At 48.1% G+C, this 22,270-nt stretch overlaps 1 protein-coding gene across 1 annotated transcript in view; it reads left to right on the forward strand.

The window, feature by feature from the left end:
- The first annotated feature begins 467 nt into the window (after positions 1 to 467).
- LOC144790753 (uncharacterized) overlaps positions 468 to 22,270 on the forward strand; it is a 752,701-nt gene continuing 730,898 nt past the window's right edge. The window contains exons 1-2 of the mRNA XM_078665457.1: positions 468 to 746; positions 911 to 2,040. Coding sequence (XP_078521583.1) covers positions 468 to 746; positions 911 to 2,040 — 1,409 coding nt within the window. The remainder of the gene's footprint in view (positions 747 to 910; positions 2,041 to 22,270) is intronic.

Consider the following 22,270-nt stretch of genomic DNA (forward strand, 5'->3'; position numbering starts at 1 on the left):
TTGGGGCTTGTGTGAGTGAGAGAGCGTACGCTCCCCCCGTGTGCTGTTTTAATTATTTTCCTCACTTTTGCTCTTTCGTTTGGGGGCATTCCGCACTCTGTACTGCCGAGGTTCTTACCTGAAGGCAGGCAGCTGCAGCTTCGGCACTGGGAGGCGCTGGACTCGTCCCTCCTTCCCGCCTCGTTCTGACGCCGGTGACTAGCACCGTTCGAGCAGAGGGCGTGGAAGGTCCGAGCCAGCTGCTTCCGGTTGCTACGGGCAGCCCTCTAGTTGGTTGGACGCTGGGGGGATATAAGGCAGATGTATAATCGGCAGCGCAGCGGGCGCGACGAAGGCGCGCCGAAGTTGCGCCTAAGTTAAGCCCGTCTGCGCCAATCCGTGGCCGGGCGCAGGCCAGTGCCCTGCCCCCTGCCCCTCAGAGAGGATACACACGCTGGAGCAGAGCTGACCTGCTGTCCTTCCGCAACATGGGTGCTAGCAGCTCTTGTCTGCATGGCATGAGTGTTGAGGAGAACACTGGCTGCAGTCACTGCCAATTCACCTATAACCTGTCCAAGACGGCAAAAAGGGAGCATTACGAGCTAGTCTGTGGCTTGTTGAATGTCCGGTCGCTACGCAAGCTCAGACTAGATATTTATGATCTCCTTAGTGAAAAGCAATGGGATCTAGTTTTTTTCACAGAGACATGGCTAGACTGTGACTCTACATCAGAGGCCCTTGAAGCCATTCCGGAGAGTTACACCCTGGTAAGGCTAGATAGATCGAAGGGTAGAGGTGGAGGGATAGCCATTGCCGCCAAGCAGGGCCTTCATTGCCATCTGGAGCAGACTGCGATCACAGATAGTGAGGCGGGTGTGTTCTCCATTCAGGTAAATGGGGGCTACACTGTGAAGGGCCTCTTGATATACAGGCCACCTGGCCCGTCTGCCAGATTTGCGACAACCTGGTGGAAGGTATCACAGAGGCAGCTCAGCGCGCGGATAAGTTCCTGGTGTTGGGTGATCTCAACCTACACCTGGATGATCCTGCGGACAAAACGGCCGGGGACCTCTGTAAAGAGATGAGTGCGCTTCAGCTGGAGCTGATAGTTAAAGATCCCACTCATCTGCGGGGCCACTTACTGGACCCTATCTTTGCCAGCTGGGGACAGGTGGAGGCCTTGACCCCCGTACCCATTCCTTGGTCAGACCATCATCTGGTGCCCTTTTTGATACACATTCCGGGAGCTAGAGTGCCGGAACAGGTAGAATTACATCGTTCGAGTCGGAGATGGGCTAACTTCTCCCAAGCCAGGTTTAACGAGGCACTCACTGTGGGGGGTGGTCCGGGGGGAGAGGACGTGGAGAAAGCCAACAATAATCTGGACCAGCGCATCACGGACCCCCTGGACCAAGTTGCTCCGCTTGCCCTGATCAGAACGGAGGGACGTGCCCAGAGAACGGCACCTTGGTACAATGAAGAGGTGCGCGTGGCCAAGGTCGCGTGCAAACGTGCAGAAAGGCGGTGGAGATCAGCCTTCGCCACTCAAGCTAGAATGGATTATGTTGCAAGTAGGCGCACCTACCATAGATTAATTAGGAAGGCTAAAAAGGTGTACTTTGACACCAGGATTAGGGAAGCAGAAAACTCCACGAAGGAATTGTTCCTAATATATAAATCACTCTCGGTTGGGAAGCCTACGGCAGTCCCAGAAGAATTTTGCACGGTAGACAGCTGTAACCGAGTAGCGGAGTTTTTTGCCAACAAGGTAGCAACTATCTACTCGGCCTTCCCAAGCCGGGCTATCATAGTCCCCGAGATTGAAGAGGTGCCTAGGGTAAGGGGAGAACAACGGGTGCTAACCACATTCATCACCCCGTCGACTGAGAAACTTATTCGGATCTGTGGATCAATAAAATCAGGCTCCCCTAGGGACCCTACTACACCCAGACGCCTGATGGGCAGTCTGCACGTATTAGAGCCGTATATCCGCCATCTCCTGGACATCTCTTTTGGGACCTATGAACAACAATGCCCCTGCACTAACACAAAAACCATATGGTAACAATTTACGTATACGATTGTAACATAAGAAAATGACATATAGTGCATCAATCTAAACAGTTCGTGTAGATACGTGATTCAATAAAAGTTCGTCTATTGTGACGGGTAAGTCAGTCAAAAGTCTGTGGTGGGGGTGTCCATTTTCTGTTTATTGTTCCATTTCAACAAAAGCCAACACGTGTTTCATCGCAAGGAACAAATGCGAATCTTCAGGGCTGGAAAAAGGCTTTATAGGTCGGAAATGTCGGTAAGGAGTGGACACAAAAAAGAGCGCGAAGGGACCGGTCAGGGCTTGAGCCGGCCAGCCAATTATATTAACTAATTTGGCTACAATGTAAGGGAGGTGACTACCACAGGTGGCGGCAAGAGACCTCGTATGTCGTTTAATAGGACTGCAAAAACCGATGTGTGGATAAACACATCTTCGTTTGCTGCAAGTAGGGTGGAAACCGGGAGGAGCGAGGTTAGTGTGGTTGCAGGGCGGCTGCGCACTTAAACCACAAAGTGCCTAGTCCTGGCGGACGTGTATCTCCCTCTGCGGGTTTCCCGGCGCCGTGTTTCGTTAACGTTAGGTCCACCCTACTTGCAGCAAACGAAGATGTGTTTATCCACACATCGGTTTTTGCAGTCCTATTAAACGACATACGAGGTCTCTTGCCGCCACCTGTGGTAGTAACCTCCCTTACATTGTAGCCAAATTAGTTAATATAATTGGCTGGCCGGCTCAAGCCCTGACCGGTCCCTTCGCGCTCTTTTTTGTGTCCACTCCTTACCGACATTTCCGACCTATAAAGCCTTTTTCCAGCCCTGAAGATTCGCATTTGTTCCTTGCGATGAAACACGTGTTGGCTTTTGTTGAAATGGAACAATAAACAGAAAATGGACACCCCCACCACAGACTTTTGACTGACTTACCCGTCACAATAGACGAACTTTTATTGAATCACGTATCTACACGAACTGTTTAGATTGATGCACTATATGTCATTTTCTTATGTTACAATCGTATACGTAAATTGTTACCATATGGTTTTTGTGTTAGTGCAGGGGCATTGTTGTTCATATGTATTGCTGACCAGTTTCTGGTCATCCTGAGTGGTTGTGAGGTATTACCACTCGCCCTATTGCCTACACCCTGTTTTACAAGTGCCTGTCATTACTTAGCGGTTCACAAGTGGTGCGCCCTGAATATCTGGTATTTCTAAAAAGACCTCAGTAGGTGCTTACAATCTCTTTTGGGACCCATACTGTCCCTAATGCCTGGAAACGGGCGGTGGTCCTTCCTCTCCAAAAGAAGCCCAATATCAGCTATGACAGGTTAGACAATCTTCGCCCCATTTCTCTTTTGCCATACATGGCGAAGGTTGCTGAGAAAGCGGTGAACCTCCAGCTGATGGGCTTTGTGGAAGAGGCTTCCCTACTCCACGACTCTCAGTTTGGCTTCCGTACACGCCACTCGACGGAGTCAGCATTGCTCATGGCAGTAGAGTCCATACGGCAGGGAGTGGATGAGGGTCAGACTATGGCCCTGATCCTCTTGGACCTAAGTGCAGCATTTGACACTGTAGCTCATTCCACCTTGCTACAGTGTCTGAATGATGGAGGGGTATCAGGAGCTGCGCTTAGATGGATCCGCTCTTTCCTGACAGGTAGATGCTTTCAAGTCCGCCAGGGAGAATGTTATTCTAAGGAGTTTAGGTTGGGCCAGGGCGTGCCGCAGGGCTCGTCCTTGAGCCCAACTCTGTTCAATCTGTATGTCTCCCCGCTGGCGGCTATAGTTGAAAGCTATGGCTTGCGCATCGTGTCTTATGCCGACGACACGCAGCTGGTCATATCCCTCTCACGTGTGCCTGGTCTTGTGGCGGACAATTTCAGAGCTTGCATGCAAGAACTGGCAACCTGGATGTCCGCCAACTGCTTGAAACTCAATGGCAGTAAGACCGAGGTGCTAGTGGTGGGGGAGGGCCATCTGTATGGTCGTCGGCATGGTGGCCACCCTGTCTAGGAGAAACACCTGTTCCTTGCCAGGAAGTAAAGAATCTTGGGGTATGGTTGGACGTCGACCTTGCCTTTGGCCCCCAGATTGGCCGAGTGGTGGGGGCATGCTTCGGAGTTTTAAAAACTCTGAGGAAGGTCTTGGATCTTCTGCCCATTACAGCTCGCCGGACGCTGGTGCATGCCCTAGTCACCTCGTGCCTTGATTACGTTAATTTGCTGTATCTGGGTGCCACGGGAAGGGTCTTCAACCGCCTCCAAGTGCTGCAAAATGCAGCTGCTCGCCTAATTTTGAGGCTCCCTAGAAGATCATCCTCAAAGGCAGCGCTCCAGGCCCTCCACTGGCTTCCTGTCAGGAGCAGGGTGGAGTACAAGGCTCTGGCCATGTGTCACCGCATTCTGGGCGGCAAAGCCCCTGCCCCGCTACAGAGTCTGGTTACCCGGTATGAGCCCACAAGAAATCTGTGCTCCTCCTGTACAGGGCTACTGAAAATCCCCAAAATAAAGAAAGCTCGTATGGGAGGCAGGTCTTTCAGATATCTGGCTGCTAAGCAGTGGAATGACCTACCATTAGAGTTCCGTTTGGAGCTTTCAGAATCCATGTTCAGAAGGAAACTCAAGACTCACCTATTTGGAAGGTAGGCGGCTGTGATGGCTGCTAGGACTGCTTACCCCACTTACCATTGCGCGGGGACACGCCGGTGTGCGTAAACCAGGCGCGTTACAAATTTCCCTAATAATAATAATAAATGTATTGCGGTGTTTTGCTCGCATTGTTAAGGTCGTTTCCCCACACTGTCACTGGAACCAAGCTTTACCTGGCTGACGAGCCCTATCTACGGCACAACCGGCCCTGGGTTTCTTGTGTTCCGTTCAGGGAGGACCTGGCCTGGCAGTTTGGGTTGGCCTGTTCCTATTGGAGCAGGGTCAAGAATGATTTGCATATGGCTGGGTCTAAACTGAAGTACCATGGTGTGCAAAATATCACTAGACTGGGATGTAGCCCGAGTAATTTCCAGAGGCTGATATTTATTCAAGCATTTCATCCATCACTTGGTTGTATACTTAAGTGTGTCACTCTAAGTGGGACGGATATGCGTGACCTGGCGCAGTGAACACTGTGCTGCTGGAACCAAGCTATACCAGACTGATGAGCCTCTACTAAGTCCTAACTGGGTCCTGGGCTGCTTGTGTTCTGGTTCAGGGACGACCTGGCCTGGCAGTTCAGGCTAGACTCTTCCTATTGGAGCAGGGTCAAGACTGGTTGGCACATGGCTGGGTCTAAACTGATGTGGCATGGTATGCAAAATAGTGATGGACTGGGATATGGCCCTGAGTAACTACCAGTGGTGGGGATTAATTAAAGCATTCCATCCATCACTTTTCTGTATACTTTAGTGTGTCGCCCTAAGTGGGACAGGCCAGCCAGATGTGGGCCCCATGTGTCACTGGAACTAAAGCTATACCTATACCTGGCTGATGAGACCTAACTAGGGCCAAACCGGCCCTGGGTTGCTTGTGTTACGGTTCAGGAATGACGTGGTGTGGCAGTTGAGACTGGACTGTTCCCACTGGAGCAGGGTCAAGACTGATTTGCATATGGCTAGGTCCAAACTGTGGTGACATGGTGAGCAAAATAATGATGGACTGGGATGCGGATCTATGTTATTACTAGTGGCTGAGATCAATTTATGCATGCCACCCATCACTGTTTTGTATACTTTAGAGTAACTTTAAAAGGGGGCAAAGATATCCCTGTAGGCGGGTGCAGTGAGTGACATTCCCCGTTGGCAGGGTAATGGCTTGAGGGGGGTGTCTATGACCCCCCTCTCTTCTTTTACAATAGGTGCCCTTGGAGAACCCACCAACTCTGCGCTAACTCTATCTGGCACACATTCCGTGCACCTCCTCACAGCCTCTTTGACTCTGTGCCCATGTCTGTAATGTGGGGTAGGCACAAACGATTCCCTTATTTGCATGGGGACATGGTCCATGCAACAGGGAGAGCAGCCCCTTGAGATCGTTTTAGCACATATGTAGCACCAGCATGAGCTGTCTTACAGAAAGGGCAGAAGAAGAGTCTGCAGCCCCTTCTGTAATACCAAAGCCCCTTTAACTGCAAAAAGTTCACGCATATGCGCATTGCACCACTGTACTTATTGTAGGATGGGCTTTGGTACTTCCAGTGCACTTTATATTCACAGACATAAGAGCATACTCCACTTTCTCAAGCTACTAAAGAGGCTGTACGGACTGCACAGGGATGTGCATGAAGGGATGATGCTACCAAAACTACTTTTGAAGTAAATGTCATGTAACGAATGTGTAATTATTAACTGTGACAACATGTGAAGCTTTAACATAAGTTTTCTGTTTATTCACACAATGAAATATTGGAGAGCACTGACCTTTAAAAAATCCACACTGGTTGTGCTGTTAACCCATACATTATTGTATATCTTAAATTACAATTAAGCGTAAATGAAAAAAACAGCTAAACTTTCAGTTGTTTATTTGTACCTTTGTCTTCCCATGGTTGATCTGTAGTTGGGATGCTGCATGGCACTTGCTCCTACTTCTTATTCACCACTGTGATTTCATGTGCACTTTGTAGAGCCTGGATCTGCTACAGGTACGCTACTTATACTGGAGGCCTCCCCACTTTCTTCTGTAGATGTTTCACTTATAAGATAACATGTATTTGTAAAGCGCAAGTTCAACCCTAACGGGATATCTTGGCACAAAATAACAGATGTTTATTGTTACCCAACGGTACTCATTTTATAGACCTCAGATGGATGAAAGGCTGAGTGGACCCACTGGGATTTGAACCTGTGACCATCAGGTCAAACACAGGCCTCTGCAGTGGATGCATTAGTCCACTGAGCCATCAGATCCAGCCTTATACTGGCGATATTAGCTCTCTGCATCAATCCAGTGCATTGATAATCAACGCCAGACTCCTAGTAACTATACTGCTGTGGAGAGCCAATTTAACCTGCCTGCATGTTAGCAGTATGAATGGTCATAGTGGCAGTGGATGTATCCAACCTAGCAACAGACCAAACAACTACCCCTCTGCCTCTGTGTCTGATTCCTTCCATGGGAGTGGAAGGTGGCTCCTGCAGCCTCCTTCCGCCTTGTAGCAAGTTCGTCCTTGGTGTGGGAATGATGAACAATGCACCTTTGTCGGATTTCGTTGTCGACCTGTTGGTCACTCCAACATTAATTCTCTGCTATATTCTGTTCTAGATATGTTTTTTAGCTATTTATACAAGAAAGAGAGGCAACTAACACAGTTAAGTATAAAGTATAAATTAGTAATTAGTAATTAAAATAAATCGAAAAATCATGGCACATCACCGAGACAGCCCTCATCGCCGCCACAGATGACATCAGGCGGCAACTAGACAACGACGAAACATCAGCCCTCATCCTCCTGGACCTGTCAGCCGCCTTCGACAAGGTCTGCCATCGCACTCTAAAGACACGCCTCCTAGAAGCCGGAATCCAAGAGAAGGCCCTTGACTGGACCACGTCCTTCCTCTCCGGCAGAAGGAGTAGTTTCTGTCCTGTAACTCCAGTTCTGTAGTAGGGGTATCTCTGTTATAGTCATAATCTAGTGAATAGTCCCGCCCATGTGCGTGGACACCGGAGCAATCAAAAATAATCTCTTACAGTGTCAAAAAATGCAGAAAAGCATAGACACTTAAGAGAGAATTTAAAGACAGATAATGCAGCCTAAAAAGGCTACACTGTCCAGTACTTCAACTAGAAATTCCACGATAAAATCCACAAAACAGCAAAAGCCTGTACAGATTTCCCTTGCTTTACAAGCAAAATCCCTCAGGAATGATAGAGAGAAGAACCTGGACAGACAAGCCCCATAGGCTGCCATTATGTGGCTCAAAACAGGATACTGTGCCTTTAAGAGAATCTTCCAGAACCTTCTCCCAGTATCCCAGAATGCATAGCAGGTCCAACTTAGTTTCAGTTCTTTTTGAAGGTGTAACACGCCAGACCTGTAGCATTCCATAAAGGAAAATGTCTCTCTCCACCGGGGAGGAGGGAGGGCGCTTATGACTATAACAGAGATACCCCTACTACAGAACTGGAGTTACAGGACAGAAACTACTCCTTCTGTAGTAGGGGATCTCTGTGTATAGTCATAATCTAGTGAATAGAATGGCAAGCCCATCCCCACACCAAAGCGGCGGTGGAGAAAACAGAATTAACGCCACTACTGTGCGAACAGATTTCGCAGCGAAGCCTGCCCAACCTGAGCGTCTGCCCTGGCATCAGTGTCCAGGCAGTAATGCTTAGCAAAGGTATGAACCGACTTCCAAGTGGCCGCCTTGCAGATTTCTGCAATCGGAACATTACGGAGCAACGCTGTCGTGGCAGCCTTGCCCCTGGTGGAATGAGCCTTAGGCTTACCTCCTAAGGTCTTATTAGCTTTTTGGTAACACAGCTGTATGCAGGACACAATCCACCTAGAGATAGACTGCTTGGAGGTCGCAAGACCCGTCCTGACAGATCCATAATTGATGAACAATTGGTCTGACCTACGAATATCCCTGGTTTTATCCAGATAAAATTTCAACACCCTCCTAACATCCAGGGAATGCAAAGACCTTTCCGCTGGAGATGAAGGATTCTGAAAGAACGTAGGTAAAGATATAGTCTGATTGATATGAAAATCAGAAACAACCTTGGGAAGAAACTTAGGGTGAGTACGCATAACAACCTTAGCAGCATGAAATACAGTGTAAGGTTCTTGGCAACACAACGCTTGAATTTCACTCACCCTGCGGGCCGATGTAATGGCCACGAGGAACGCCGCCTTCCAGGACAGGTGCTGCAACGAAGCCTTATGAATAGGTTCAAAAGGCTCCTTCATCAATCTGGACAGCACCACATTCAAGTCCCATGAAGGCGAAGGAAGCCGGACAGGAGGGAACACTTTCTTCAAGCCTTCCAAAAAATCTTTGATCACAGGGATCTGAAAGAAGGAAGTCTGTGAAGGGCATTTCCTGTAGGCAGTCAAAGCAGCCAGATGAACCTTAATGGAATGGACATTAAGGCCAGACTCCGCCAAATGTAGCAGATATGGAAGGATGACATCTTCCTTGCATGTCGTAGGGTCATAGTTCTTAGACTTGCACCAGATGCAAAACCTCTTCCACTTGTAAGCATAAGAAGTCCGAGTGGAAGGTCGCTTAGCCTCCTTCAGTATGTCCATACAATCCGCTGGGAGATTCAAATGGCCATATTGCACTATTTCAGGAGCCATGCCGCCAAACTCAAAGACGAGAGGTTGGGGTGCACCATCCGCCCCCCGAACTTCGTGAGAAGGTCCGGCCTGCACGGCAGCTTCATGTGAGGAAGGAGAGACTGGTGAAGCAGGTCCGTGAACCACCACTGTCTGGGCCATTCCGGGGCAATCAGAATCATCTTCGCCCTGGATTGGGAGAGCTTGATGAGAACCGCTGGAATCAGGGGAATGGGTGGAAAAGCGTACAGAAAGCTGTTCGACCAGTTGATCCATAACGCGTTCCCCAGCGTCCCCGGCTGGAAGTACCTGGAGGCGAAATCTCGGCATTTGCTGTTTTCGGCGGTGGCGAACAGATCTACGTCTGGAGTGCCCCACCTTGCGAAGACTTCTCCTAGTACTTCGTCGTTTATGACCCACTCGTGATTTTCCTGAATCAGTCTGCTCAGCTCGTCTGCCTGAACATTCTGCACACCTGGCAGATGAGTGGCCGTTATCGAGAGTCCTCGAGCCAGAAACCAATGCCAGATCGCCTGCGCCTCCTGAGACAGAGTGCGCGATCTCGAGCCCCCCTGCTTGTTGAGGTAATACATCGTGGTCGTATTGTCCGTCTGTACAAGCAGAGAGTTGGTCCGGAAGGACGGTTGAAAGGCCTTCAGCGCCAAGTGAACAGCCCTGAGTTCCAGGAAATTGATGTGGTACGTGGACTCCGACGGGGACCACGTCCCTTGAATCTGCAGATCTCCGGAGTGCGCTCCCCATCCCAGGAGAGAAGCATCCGTCACGATAGTCTGAGTGGGAATGTCCTTGTGGAAGGGAACCCCTCTGAGGAGATTCTCCGCTGAACACCACCACTTCAGAGACTGAAGAGCATGTAGAGACAGTCGTATCTTGTCGTCCCAAGAGCCTCTCCTCTGGTCCCACTGATCCTCCAAGCACTCCTGCAGCGGTCTCATATGCAGCCGTGCATGTGGCGTCAGGAAGATGCAAGAAGCCATCGATCCCAGCAGAGAAGACACCGTCCTCACTGTCGTGGATGGAGCGGACAGGAGAGCCTGAGCCTTCCGAAGGAGTGATAAACGTCGCCCTTCCGAAGGAGACACGCTTGCCGACAGCGTATCGATGGAGGCTCCCAAGTACTGGATGCACTGGACCGGAGTCGGGACAGACTTGGACATGTTGATGTGCTACCCCAGCTTGTTCAAGAGAACACACGTCTTCTGGAAGTGTGCTTGAGCTTCCGAGAAGGAGGAGGCCTTGATCAACCAATCGTCCAGGTATGGGTAGACAAACACCTTGTTCTTCCGCAGGTGTGCCGCTACCACTGCCATGCACTTCGAGAACGTCCGGGGCGCAGACTTCAGCCCGAACGGAAGTACCGTGTACTGATAGTGATTGGTGCCGACTTGAAATCGCTGGAACTTCCGGTGTTTGTGTGCAATGGGCACATGGAAGTACGCATCCTGCAGGTCTATGGCGCAAAGCCAGTCTCCCCGTTGCAGCTGAGGGTAAATCCGATGCAACGACAGCATGCGAAACTTTTCTCTGCGAATCCATTTGTTTGCCTGTCGCAAGTCCAGAATGGGCCTGAACTCGTTCTTGTCCTTTTTTCGTACCAGAAAGAACCGGGAGTACAGACCTCTTCCTCTTTGAGACAGAGGTACATCTTCTATCGCCCTTTTCCTCAGAAGGATGTCGGCCTCCGCCTGGAGCTCGCGCAGTTGATACTGCGAGCTGACCGGAGGAATCGATGGAGGAGGGCTGATGAACCGAAGACTGTATCCATTGCAAACAATATTCAGCACCCACTTGTCCTGAGTAATTTTTCTCCACTCTGCCAGAAAAAATTGAACGCTTCCCCCCACCGGAGCGGGTAACGGATGAAGGGGAAGTAACCGCTCAGGGGCGAGACCCAGCCGGGCCCTTGTTCGCGGCAGAGGACTGCTGTCCACCTCTACCCCTCTGATGTTTCTGGAAGGGTCTTCTGTATTGCTGCTGCTGCTGCTGCTGCTGTTGTTGCCCAGAAGACTGTCCTCTTCCTCTACCCTGCGACCCGAACCGCCGTTGGAACTGGCGGTAGGGTTTCTTTTCTTTCAGCTTCTCCAAGCCCACAGCCGTCAGGGTTTCAGCCTCGGCCTTCATCCTGGCCATTTCGTCATCTGCGTGTTTCCCGAAGAGGGTGTCGCCGGAAAACGGCAGATTAGCCACTCGTTGCTGCGCTTCAGGCTTGAGCGACGTCAGCCGGAGTCAAAGCATGGCGTCTCTGATTGATACCGTGGCAGTATCCATGAGCGGCCTGCAAGGAGATATCCGCCGCGGCACAGATGGCCTGGTTCGAAACCAGCATCCCTTCCTGGACGATCTCCATGAAGTCCTCTTTCCTGTCCCGCGGGACAAGGTCCGCAAACTGTTCCATGGAGTCCCACAGTGCACGGTCGTACCGTCCTAACAACGCCTAGTCACTGGAGGCCTTCATTGTCGTGGAAGACGTGCCACACGCCTTCCGTCCAGCCGAGTCAATCCAGCGGCTCTCCTTATCCGGAGGCACAGTGGAGGACGGGGAGGTAGCATGTAGTTTCCGAGCCGCCGTCACAATCACTGAATCAGGCACTGGGTCCTTCCGCAAGAAGGCCGGGTCCGACTCAGGAGCCCTGTACTTCTTGACAAGCCTGGAGGGAGCCGCTTTCACCACCGCCGGCGTAAGAAATAGCTGTTCCGCCGGCTCGACCAGTCCTGGCACCAAAGGCAGTAGGGGGCGAGACAGGTGCTTCGTGTGCAAAGTCTCGAAGATCACAGAAGTTGTGGGCGTAGGGGCCGTCACCTTGATCACCAACTTCGCCGCCCCTCTCAGGAGAACCTCCTGGAACGTGCCAATGTCATCTATCGGAGACACCCTCGTCTCTGGTGAATCCGACAATGTAGGCGAATACGAACGGGTCCCAGAGGCCGAATGGGACCTGGACCGATGCCTCCTATGGCGATGTCTGGATCTCGAGGAGGATCCATGTCCACTCCTAGATCTGTCCCTTCTCCCTGAGCGTGACCTCGATCTCCTGGGTCTGGGACGCTCCGCCGGTTTCCCCGGGTCGGACGTCTTGGGCTTAGGAGGAACCTTCGACTTCGGAGTCTTCTTCGGAGGTGTCGAAAGGTTGGGCATCGACACCGATCTCGGTGGAACCGGAGGAGGAGCACCCGGCACCGGTGCCTGTGGTCCTGACGGAAGAGCAGGTAGAGGAGGCAACGGAGGAGGCGTTGCAGTCCTCGGAGGAGGCCCTCTAGGCAAAGGAGGGGGAGGAGGCTGTATAACAGTCTTCCTTGGTGTATACACCTCTGAATACGCCGTTCCCGGCGAGCCACCATCCTGTTCTGACTGCGGGGAGCCCCCCACAGTCCTCGGCCTGTCCTTACGGCCCCCTGACGCGGAAGACCGGTGTTCAGACGTCGACCGTGGTTCCTTCGACGTCGAGCGGCCCTTCGGCGTCGACCGTTTCGCACTCCTCGGCGTCGACCGGCTTCTATGCCTCGACGTCGACCCCGACCAGATGGACGAACCTCTAAACCTCGACGACGGTCGCTGGTGCCTCGACGGCGACCTCGACCGCCTCGACGACGACCTCTTCGATCGCCTCGACGTCGACCTCTTAGATCGCCTCGACGTCGACTTCTTCAGCACCGGAGACCTCTTTCGTCTCGACGGCGGCCTCGACGACGACGATGTCCTCGCCCTCGACGGCGAACGGCGGTGTCGCCTCGACGGCGAGCGCCGACGCCGGGCCCTCCGATGCCGTCCGCTCGACGCCGACGGCGACGACGAGGAAATCGACACCGGGTTCGACGGCGGCCTGTGTAAGTCCCTCGACATCGACGGGCGACGTTTGCTCAACCCAGAGCCCTGGGGAGACCGGGAACTGGCCGTGGACCGTCCTCTCGACGTCGTGGTCCTGGCAACCGACCCAGACGGAGATCTTGGACGTTTGCTGGACTTCCTGCCCCTGGGAAGCCCCCCAGAGGCCTCAGCATGGGCCGTAGAAGCCCCTCCAGACCCACCTTGAGCCTTCAGTCTTCTTTCTTCAAGTCCCTGAAGTCTGTCACACACTCCTCTGGGATGTGGGAAGAGGGAAGGCAGAGGATACACACCTCATGGGGGTCTGACTTGGCCTTCTTCCTGGAGCACTCCGGGCATTTATCGAATAATGCAGGCATTATGGACAATAAAAGAGTGCAGAAAACCAAGAAGAAAGTCACCAAAGTACTTTAAAAGTACACAAAATCGAATTTAGTGAGAAAACACCAACAAAACCCTTGAAAAGGGAGAGCTCAATGCTCCAGGGTCCTGCTTGCAGGAGCCGGAAAAAAGAACTGAAACTATGTTGGACCTGCTATGCATTCTGGGATACTGGGAGAAGGTTCTGGAAGATTCTCTTAAAGGCACAGTATCCTGTTTTGAGCCACATAATGGCAGCCTATGGGGCTTGTCTGTCCAGGTTCTTCTCTCTATCATTCCTGAGGGATTTTGCTGGTAAAGCAAGGGAAATCTGTACAGGCTTTTGCTGTTTTGTGGATTTTATGGTGGAATTTCTAGTTGAAGTACTGGACAGTGTAGCCTTTTTAGGCTGCATTATCTGTCTTTAAATTCTCTCTTAAGTGTCTATGCTTTTCTGCATTTTTTGACACTGTAAGAGATTATTTTTGATTGCTCCGGGGTCCACGCACATGGGCGGGACTATTCACTAGATTATGACTATACACAGAGATCCCCTACTAAAGAACCCAGAGTGTCTGCCTCCCACCCTTCCGATCCGAAGCCACCGACATCATCTGCTGTGTCCCCCAGGGCTCATATCTCAGCCCGACGCTGTTCAACGTCTACATGGCCCCCCTCGCACAAGTGGCCCGCCATCACAAGCTCAACATCATCTCCTACGCCGACGACACCCAGCTCATCCTCTCTCTCACCAAGGACCCACACACCGCCAAAACCAACCTCCACGAGGGAATGAAGGCCGTCGCCGACTGGACGAGGAGCAGCAGTCTGAAGCTGAACTCGGACAAGACGGAGGTCCTCATCCTCGGACCCACCCCCTCAGCCTGGGATGACTCCTGGTGGCCGACCACGCTGGGAACAGCACCAACACCCACTGACCATGCACGCAACCTAGGATTCATCCTCGACTCCTCCCTCTCCATGTCTAAGCAGGTCAAAGCCGTCTCCTCCTCCTGCTACAACACCCTCTGCATGCTCCGCAGGATCTACAAGTGGATCCCTACCGAAACAAGAAGAACGGTGACACAGGCCCTCGTCAGCACAAGACTGGACTACAGCAACGCACTCTACGCAGGAATCCCAGCCAAACACATACGACGACTACAACGCATCCAAAACGCCTCCGCCCGATTGATCGTCAACGTACCCCGCCGCAGCCACATCACCCCCCACCTGACACCTGAGAGACCTACACTGGCTCTCTGTTGACAAGAAGATCACCTTCAAGCTCTTCACCCACGCACACAAAGCACTCCACAACGTCGGACCAGCCTACCTGAACAGCAAACTCAGCTTCTACACCCCCACCCGCCAGCTCCGCTTCTAGCGTTTAATCCACAAATGAGAGTGGCGACTTTCTTTTACCGCTACTGTTTGATCTTCCTCTGCGCCTTGCGACTCTATGGAGAACCTACAAATTGTGCCCTGATGAAGCCTTTGTAAGGCGAAATGCGTTGGCTGCTTGGTGACAGTGTGGCTAAAGTTTTGTGTTAGTTGTCTCTCTTTCTTGTAAAAGTAGTTAAATGTATGGTCAATAAGCAGCTGGCCATTAGAGATGGGCAATTTGAAAGCTTTGATAAAGTGACTACTTTTGAGCCCCTGCTTGATTTTGTTTGTTCAGTATGTTTTGTAGCTCTTTACATGGAAAGTACAGCTTCATCAAAACGTTTTTCATGTTCAGCCACACACTCCTCATTAAAAATCTCAAGTTCATATGGCTTCTGAATTGACTTCCTCCTGTCTAGGATTTTGATGCCCATCTCTTCTCTTCTGTTCGGCAGCTGTACTAACAGCACACTTCCTGGATGTGGTGATGTCATTAGTGGATGCTAGTGTGACAGTCACCGTTTGCATTTTCACCAATTCATAATTTGCAATTCTGAATTAAAAAATAGCAAATGATTTCTTAATTTAGAAAACAGTTGGTAGGTACATAGCATGTGTGATTCATAATTTGCAGTTAGTTAATTCTTCCACCTTCTAAATCACAAACAAAAGTGTTTGTACATCTGGCCCTCAGTGTCTAGGAGCCCACCCTTAGGGTATAGGGCTATGGGGATGACCACTAAGACCTTTACCAGCAGTTGGAGAAAAGTGGGACTAGCCTTTTTTCCTACTTAGGAAGACTTGGACAAAACACAAAATCTAACCTACGGTGGTTGCACCCAGGGTGGGTAAGAAAACTCAGGTTGCTTCACACAGAGCTTTTTGTTGCTCTAAAAATCGGTTTAGGTGGATCTCACAGGGAAGGTATTCAGCTTGTGGAGACCAGTTAAGCTATGGCTTGCCCCACTGGAGTATTTTGAGCATCAAAAATGGCTTCCACTCCTTCATGGTTGGCCTGAAACTGCGCCCAGCTCCTGGTCAACCGTGAACTGTGTTTTTCAATGGTGGTTTTCTTTTTTTGAATCAATTGTCACCTTAAAATGTAAAGAAATAATTTTTCCAGTTCCCCCTAAATCGATTTGAGAATTTTATTGCATTATATTTTTTACTTTAAAATTGTTAGTAGCACCTGCACTTAACACTCTTCTCTGTAAAGTGCCTGCTACTTATGCCACTGCTTCCAGGAGTTATTCAGAGATTCTCTAATAACCGTGTTTTGGCCTAACCAAAGTCTGTTTACAAAGTTGGTGGGGTCACACCCTCCCAAGTTAATAACCCAGTTTCTGACATCTACTTCCTGGAATATGGATTTATTCCGCTCTCAAGTGCAGCAACCGCAGACTGTTTAATGTAATCAGATGATGTCATGCAATCTTTATAACAGCAATTAAAGCAGAGCAGAAAAATATTACAGAAATTAACGCATAGCAGAACAATTATGGCCTGTACTTGTGGCACACATCTGGCTGTGATGTGCTCACTATATTAAGATACAGAAAGTATTTCTTTTTATTTTACACAATAATTAAACAGAAGTAATGCACAACCGAAAAGATGTGCATTCTTCATTTGCTGCACAACAGCTCTGTGCATGCATTTTCTGTAAAAAAAGTTTTGCGTTCCTCATCGTTTTTGGCTTCTCCATGGATGTGAGTAAAAAATGCAGATTTTTGCAGCAGACTATAAATAAGAACTTATCTGCATGCATGACTATTGAAGGGTTTTTACTGATTACATTTTTTGCATTAAATCAATTATTAACATGTAAACACACAAATGTATTAACTGTGCATTATTCACGTTTAGATTAACCGCTGCTAATGTAGGCCTGTGTTTTAAATGGCCAACATTAGTTGTCATCTTGCTGCATGGCATGTGAACTTTAGTTTTCAGGCGAAGCTGAATTTCCCATCAAGAAACACAAGGTCCTTAGAAAAATACTGCCATTCATACCTTTTGCATTAAGGAAAACAGTAGTTGGAGCCTTAGTTCTATCACGTATTGATTACTGCAATGCACGGTACCTAGGAATTGGAGAAAGACAGCTATCCAAACTCCAGTCATTGCAAAATGCTGCTGTGAGAGTTCTTCTAGATCTGCCGAAACACCACCCGACGTTCAATGGCAAAAGGCTACTTCACTGGCTTCCTGTCCGACGAAGGGTGCAGTTTAAGGCCTTATGCCTAGTTCACAAGGCTCTAAATGGCGGAGGTACAGAGGATACGAAATCTCTCTTTCCTCGCTATGTTCCGTCTCGCACCCTAAGATCTGGTAGTTTGGGCCTGATTTGCCAACCAGGGATAAAGAGAGTCCGATGGGGTGGCAAGGCACACTCATTTCAGGCGGCTAAGCTATGGAATTCTCTACCCACCAAGGTACGCCTGGAAACGAATAAGATCCTGTTTAGAAAGGCCTTAAAAACCTGGCTATTCACCAAATCCTAAACTGGAAAGGCTCATCCTAATCCTCACACAGCGCCAAGACGCCTCAGCAATAGTGCGCTTAATAAATAATTCAGTCAGTCAGTCAGTCACTTGAAATTGTATTTTTACTGTAATAATCATGAAACGTTTAGATTAATTGCAACAGGCCCCTTGCAAGGTACAGACTGGTCCAATGTATCTCTTTTGTTGCAGATTAATGTAATTTTGAAGGACACTGATACATGCTGTATTATGGGGAATCCTGAGAAGCGAATGAGCTCTTTGTATCTTTTATCTGTAACCTGATTGGATCGTTTTATGGAAACCGTGTATGACAAATGCTAGAATTGTGTGATTTTAGCTAGTGGACAGCATATTATGACACAAACACTTTGTCCGCTTCTGATACAGCTTGGAGCATAGTCGGGTACTCTCTTTGTGGAAGAACTTTTTTTTAACCCTTTCATAGAAGCAACTCTAAGCTTGTTCATCCTCTTTCTCTATAACTTGATGTGATTTGAACTTCATATTGATTAATACATTCATACATTAATTATTGATTGATACTAATGTGGTGATTTTGCTTTCTGTAAGTTCTAACCTTTAATAAACCTTTATGGTTTGGTTCAAAAACAAGTTTATTTAGACAATTGTCCATAAAACATTCTAAAAAATACATATTAATTAAAACCTTTAAATGAACCCCCTCCTCACCACCCCATCCCCATTACATTTCATTTTTATAAATTATGTTTAACAGATCGTAGGAACCGAGCAATCCCAACTGCCACATCTAAATATCCCATCTCAGACAGTAACTCCACCGCCTTGTTCCTATAATATATATATATATATATAATATAACTCATCTCACCTCCAAATCACGCTCCTAAGATAGACCTCTGGCTAAAACATCTAACCTCCTTTGACTGTGTCCCCCTCATCATAGACTCAGCAAAATCCCTAGGTGTCTCCATTGACAAACATTTGAATATGCAGTCGCACATTTCTATTGCCACCAAGGGAGCTAATCACAAGATGAGTATATTAAGGAAACTCAAACCCTTCCTCCCTCAGGCTGATCTAAAAATTGCAGTACAAGCTCTAGTCCTACCAAGACTAGACTACGGAAGCTCCACCCTCGCTGTTCTCCCTAAATACAGACTTGCTCCGCTGAGAGCAGCCCTGAATGCTGCGGCTAGACTGGTTTCAGGAACTAAAAGAAACAGCCACATTTCACCAACATTGAAAGCACTGGATTGGTTGCCTTATGAGGCAAGAATACACCTTAAGGTGGCTTGCATGACGCATAAAGCAATTCACAACAGTACACCTAGTTATCTGGCGCTAAAGTTGGAAAAATCTGGAGGCTGTAGACAACTACGAAGTGCGAGCACTTTCCTTCTGAAACCCCAATCCTTCCGGAAGAAGAGAACAGGCTCTAGAGCTTTCTCAGGGATTGCATTAAAGATTTGGAACTCTCTACCACCACTTGTGCGTGGAGTCACCTCCTTCATTATTTTCAGAAAGGAAGTAAAAAGACTACTAATGATCAAATTCATGTCCTAAGTTTAAGTTTAAATGCAGGATGTATTTGAGTTTAAGATTTTCATCACAACCCTTGTTGCCTTATATTTGTATGCAGCTCAATACTAGCTGGATGTTGACACGCTTGATCATCCATGTGTGTGTTTGTGTGTATGTAAAAAAAAATTCCCCCCTGATCTCTATTTCTTTACAAACTGGGAAATTTGTTTTTGTTGACTGTAGTCTACTTCATCCTTTAATATTCTTCTGCTGTAAAGCGCTCTGATACCCTCGTGGGTCACGTTCGCGCTATATAAAACTCTATAAATAAAATAAAATAAATAAATATAAAGAGCATCATATTTAAAAAACAGAGGTCTTAAAAACCTAATCCGATATGCGAGATAAAAAGTGCAGTCCATAAGAATATGAGTAATAGTGCATTTGGCTTTCAAAGGGCAGGGACAAAAACCACTATTATTTTGCACCCCTGTCTTATATGGGTGGGATGAATAGATTGGATTACATCCCACCGAACACTTAGGATTTCTTTCCTCAAACCTGGATCTGGTAACTGTGATAGGTAAGGGAAAACACCATCCTGACCAAGTGAAGCTAACGAGAAGCTAATAGATGATTTCTTCTTTAAGTATAGTAAATCACTTTTTTGTGACGCCATAGCAGCAGATTCTCTCAATTTTCGTTTCCCGGGAAAGGTGAGCCAAGATGTGACTGTACCACTATTTAAATGGCAATTCTTCATTGCGGTCATTCTGGTTCTAACAGCCTTTATGGTTCGAAAATGTAACTATTCTCTGTCTTCATTGTGTATCTTAATGTGCTTCACATTAATTAAATGTATTAATTTGCTGAGGAGCTTCAGTTGTGAACTTCGATTTATCAGGTAGCGCTTCATGGGCCCCAACATATGCACAAGAGAATGCGCTACTATTATGAAGGAAGCACAAGAATGAGAAGCCTCATCTGTCAGAGCACAGCTAAGAGTGCTCGGGCAAGAGTCCATGGTACTGAGCTGAGGGCAGACTTGCCTAGCTGACACAGGTTTGGGGCTGCTTGTGTTCCAATTCAGAGAGGGCCCAGCTTGGCAGTGAGAGCTGTATTTTTCCTTTTTGAGCATGACTATGTGTGATTTGCATATGTCTGGGTCCTATCTGTGCTGGTAAGGTGAGCACACAAGCAATGGACAAGGATGTGGCCCAAGTAATTACCATTGGCTTAAATGAACTCAAGCATTTCAACCCATCATTTTCTGTATTCCTCATGGTATTGAGCTACTCTCTGGGCCGCATATTCGTGTTCTTGCTGCTATGCTGATGGGGGATTGCGGTCACCATTCTGAACTACAGACAACGCCCTAGCGTCTTTGGTGCTCAGCCGAAAACGCCTGGCGGTGGCCATGCAGATATTTGGAGAATAGCTCAATACTGACCCTAGTGCTCTACAGGGTGACACCCAGAAGTGCGGTTGGTGCTTAAGTAAGGGCAGCTCTGTAATGCTCATTGTTTTCAGATGTGGGAAACACGACATGGTCATCATGTCCTACTGCGCCCGGGCCCTAGAGAGAAAAAAACACATTCAATCAGAAATCTTGTCTTGATGCCATTTAAGCCAATTCTATATGCGCGCAGGTTTAGATGTCCTAAAGCAGACTGCTTTCTGTTTAGGTTTTTTTTCAAGGAACAGGGGTCTCTTACTTGAATTATCTTAGATCATATTACATAGAGATATGATGAAATCTATGTTAATTGTCCAAATGGAGTAACAAATGCTTTTATTAAGACATATAACTAATTAATAAAGTGGGAAATACAACAGAAAAAAAGTTAACAGCCTTTAGGACTCAGACATTTTACATGTGACAATGGTAAAGACAAGTAAATCGTGACACATATTGCAGAGAGTACCAATGTCCACATATTAAATTATATATCAATGTTATGAGTCATGGCACTGTTTGTCAAAGTTTATGGTTAGCAGTCATCATGACTGTGAAAAGCTGGTGGTGTTAAAGTGATGTTAAGGAGTTAGGATTTTTCAACAAGAGCAACTTTAGGCTCATTCTGGCTGCCCCTCCTCCCCCGGGGTAGATTTAAGATATCTGAATTCTGAACGTTCAACATTCAAGGCCGGGCCGCAGGTGCACATCAAGAGACAGCATTCTACTTCCAATCCACCTCAAACCAGAATTCTACTGAAGTTAAATTATTAATCAGGAATTAATACAAACTCAGCGGATCGAGTTTCAGTGTGGCCCTCTTCCCGTTGTTTTTTCAGGCACCGGTCCTCTGCCTACATCTCCTTTGGTTTTCCAAGCTTGTTCCCAGACACATCCCCTCTTTGCAAGAGACACAAAAATTGGAAAACACAATTTTGAGAAGAGAGAAAACACAATGAAGTATGTGAAGCTTGATTATGTTGCTGAATCTGAATAGAGAGCCCTGCAATCGTGGAAGTGGGATGGTGATAGATACCAGAGTTGTGTGATGTTGTCCTTTTCTGTTCTATCCTTTTCTACCCCCCTCGAGCCAAGGGTTCACTGCATCGGGCGTCCCACTGGCAAAGAGGGCTCCCGGGCACTGCCATAATGATTTGTTTTTTAGGTCGAGCCTGGGCAGCGCATGAGCTGGTCTGCAAGGCATGCTATATTCAGATGTGGATGTCAAGCTCCGCCCACACTCTGCCCATATTTTTCATTGGCTTGTGTCATTGTCCTTTGTAAACTCTAGCTCTTCATTGGTCAATAGGCTTAGTAGTCCCTCCTTTGTACAGCCTTGTCTCATCTTGTAACCTCCAATAAGGACTGTTGTTACTAGCCTCTGATCACTAATTCATTTAAATTGTTTTCACCCGCTCTTTCTTAACGCTTTTTTTTGCACCATGCCACGCTACGCTACATCTGCCTTTGGTTTATTTGCGGCGCTGAATGCAGCCGCATATTTTTTCTTTTACTCTTTATTCACTTTTTTTGTTGTTTCCAAGCGCCTGTCCTGCGCTTGTATGTTAATAGAGGCCACTCCCCTTTCTTTAGACGAGCCTCGTCTATAGAAAGGGGTGTGGCCGCCGGTAAAATGAAAGCACCGTTTGGGGCGCTTTTATAAAAAAAGTATTTGTTTTTCAAAAACCTTCCCATCTAGGAATATGACACACACCGGCTCATTAGAAGAGGTTTCGGGGGTTCCAAGCAAAATGTCATTTACCATTTTAGTGACCCTTATCCTTAGTAAAAAGGTTTTTTGCAATCTAGGCCTTCTTGTTACTAATCGATGACGCTCGATGTGCCGTTCACGATTGCTATCCTGCACTATACCCTTTTGCTATCCTGGTCCCTCACTTAACTCC

The sequence above is a fragment of the Lissotriton helveticus genome, chromosome 11 (assembly GCF_964261635.1).
Source record: "Lissotriton helveticus chromosome 11, aLisHel1.1, whole genome shotgun sequence".
Classification (NCBI taxonomy): Eukaryota; Metazoa; Chordata; class Amphibia; order Caudata; family Salamandridae; genus Lissotriton; species Lissotriton helveticus.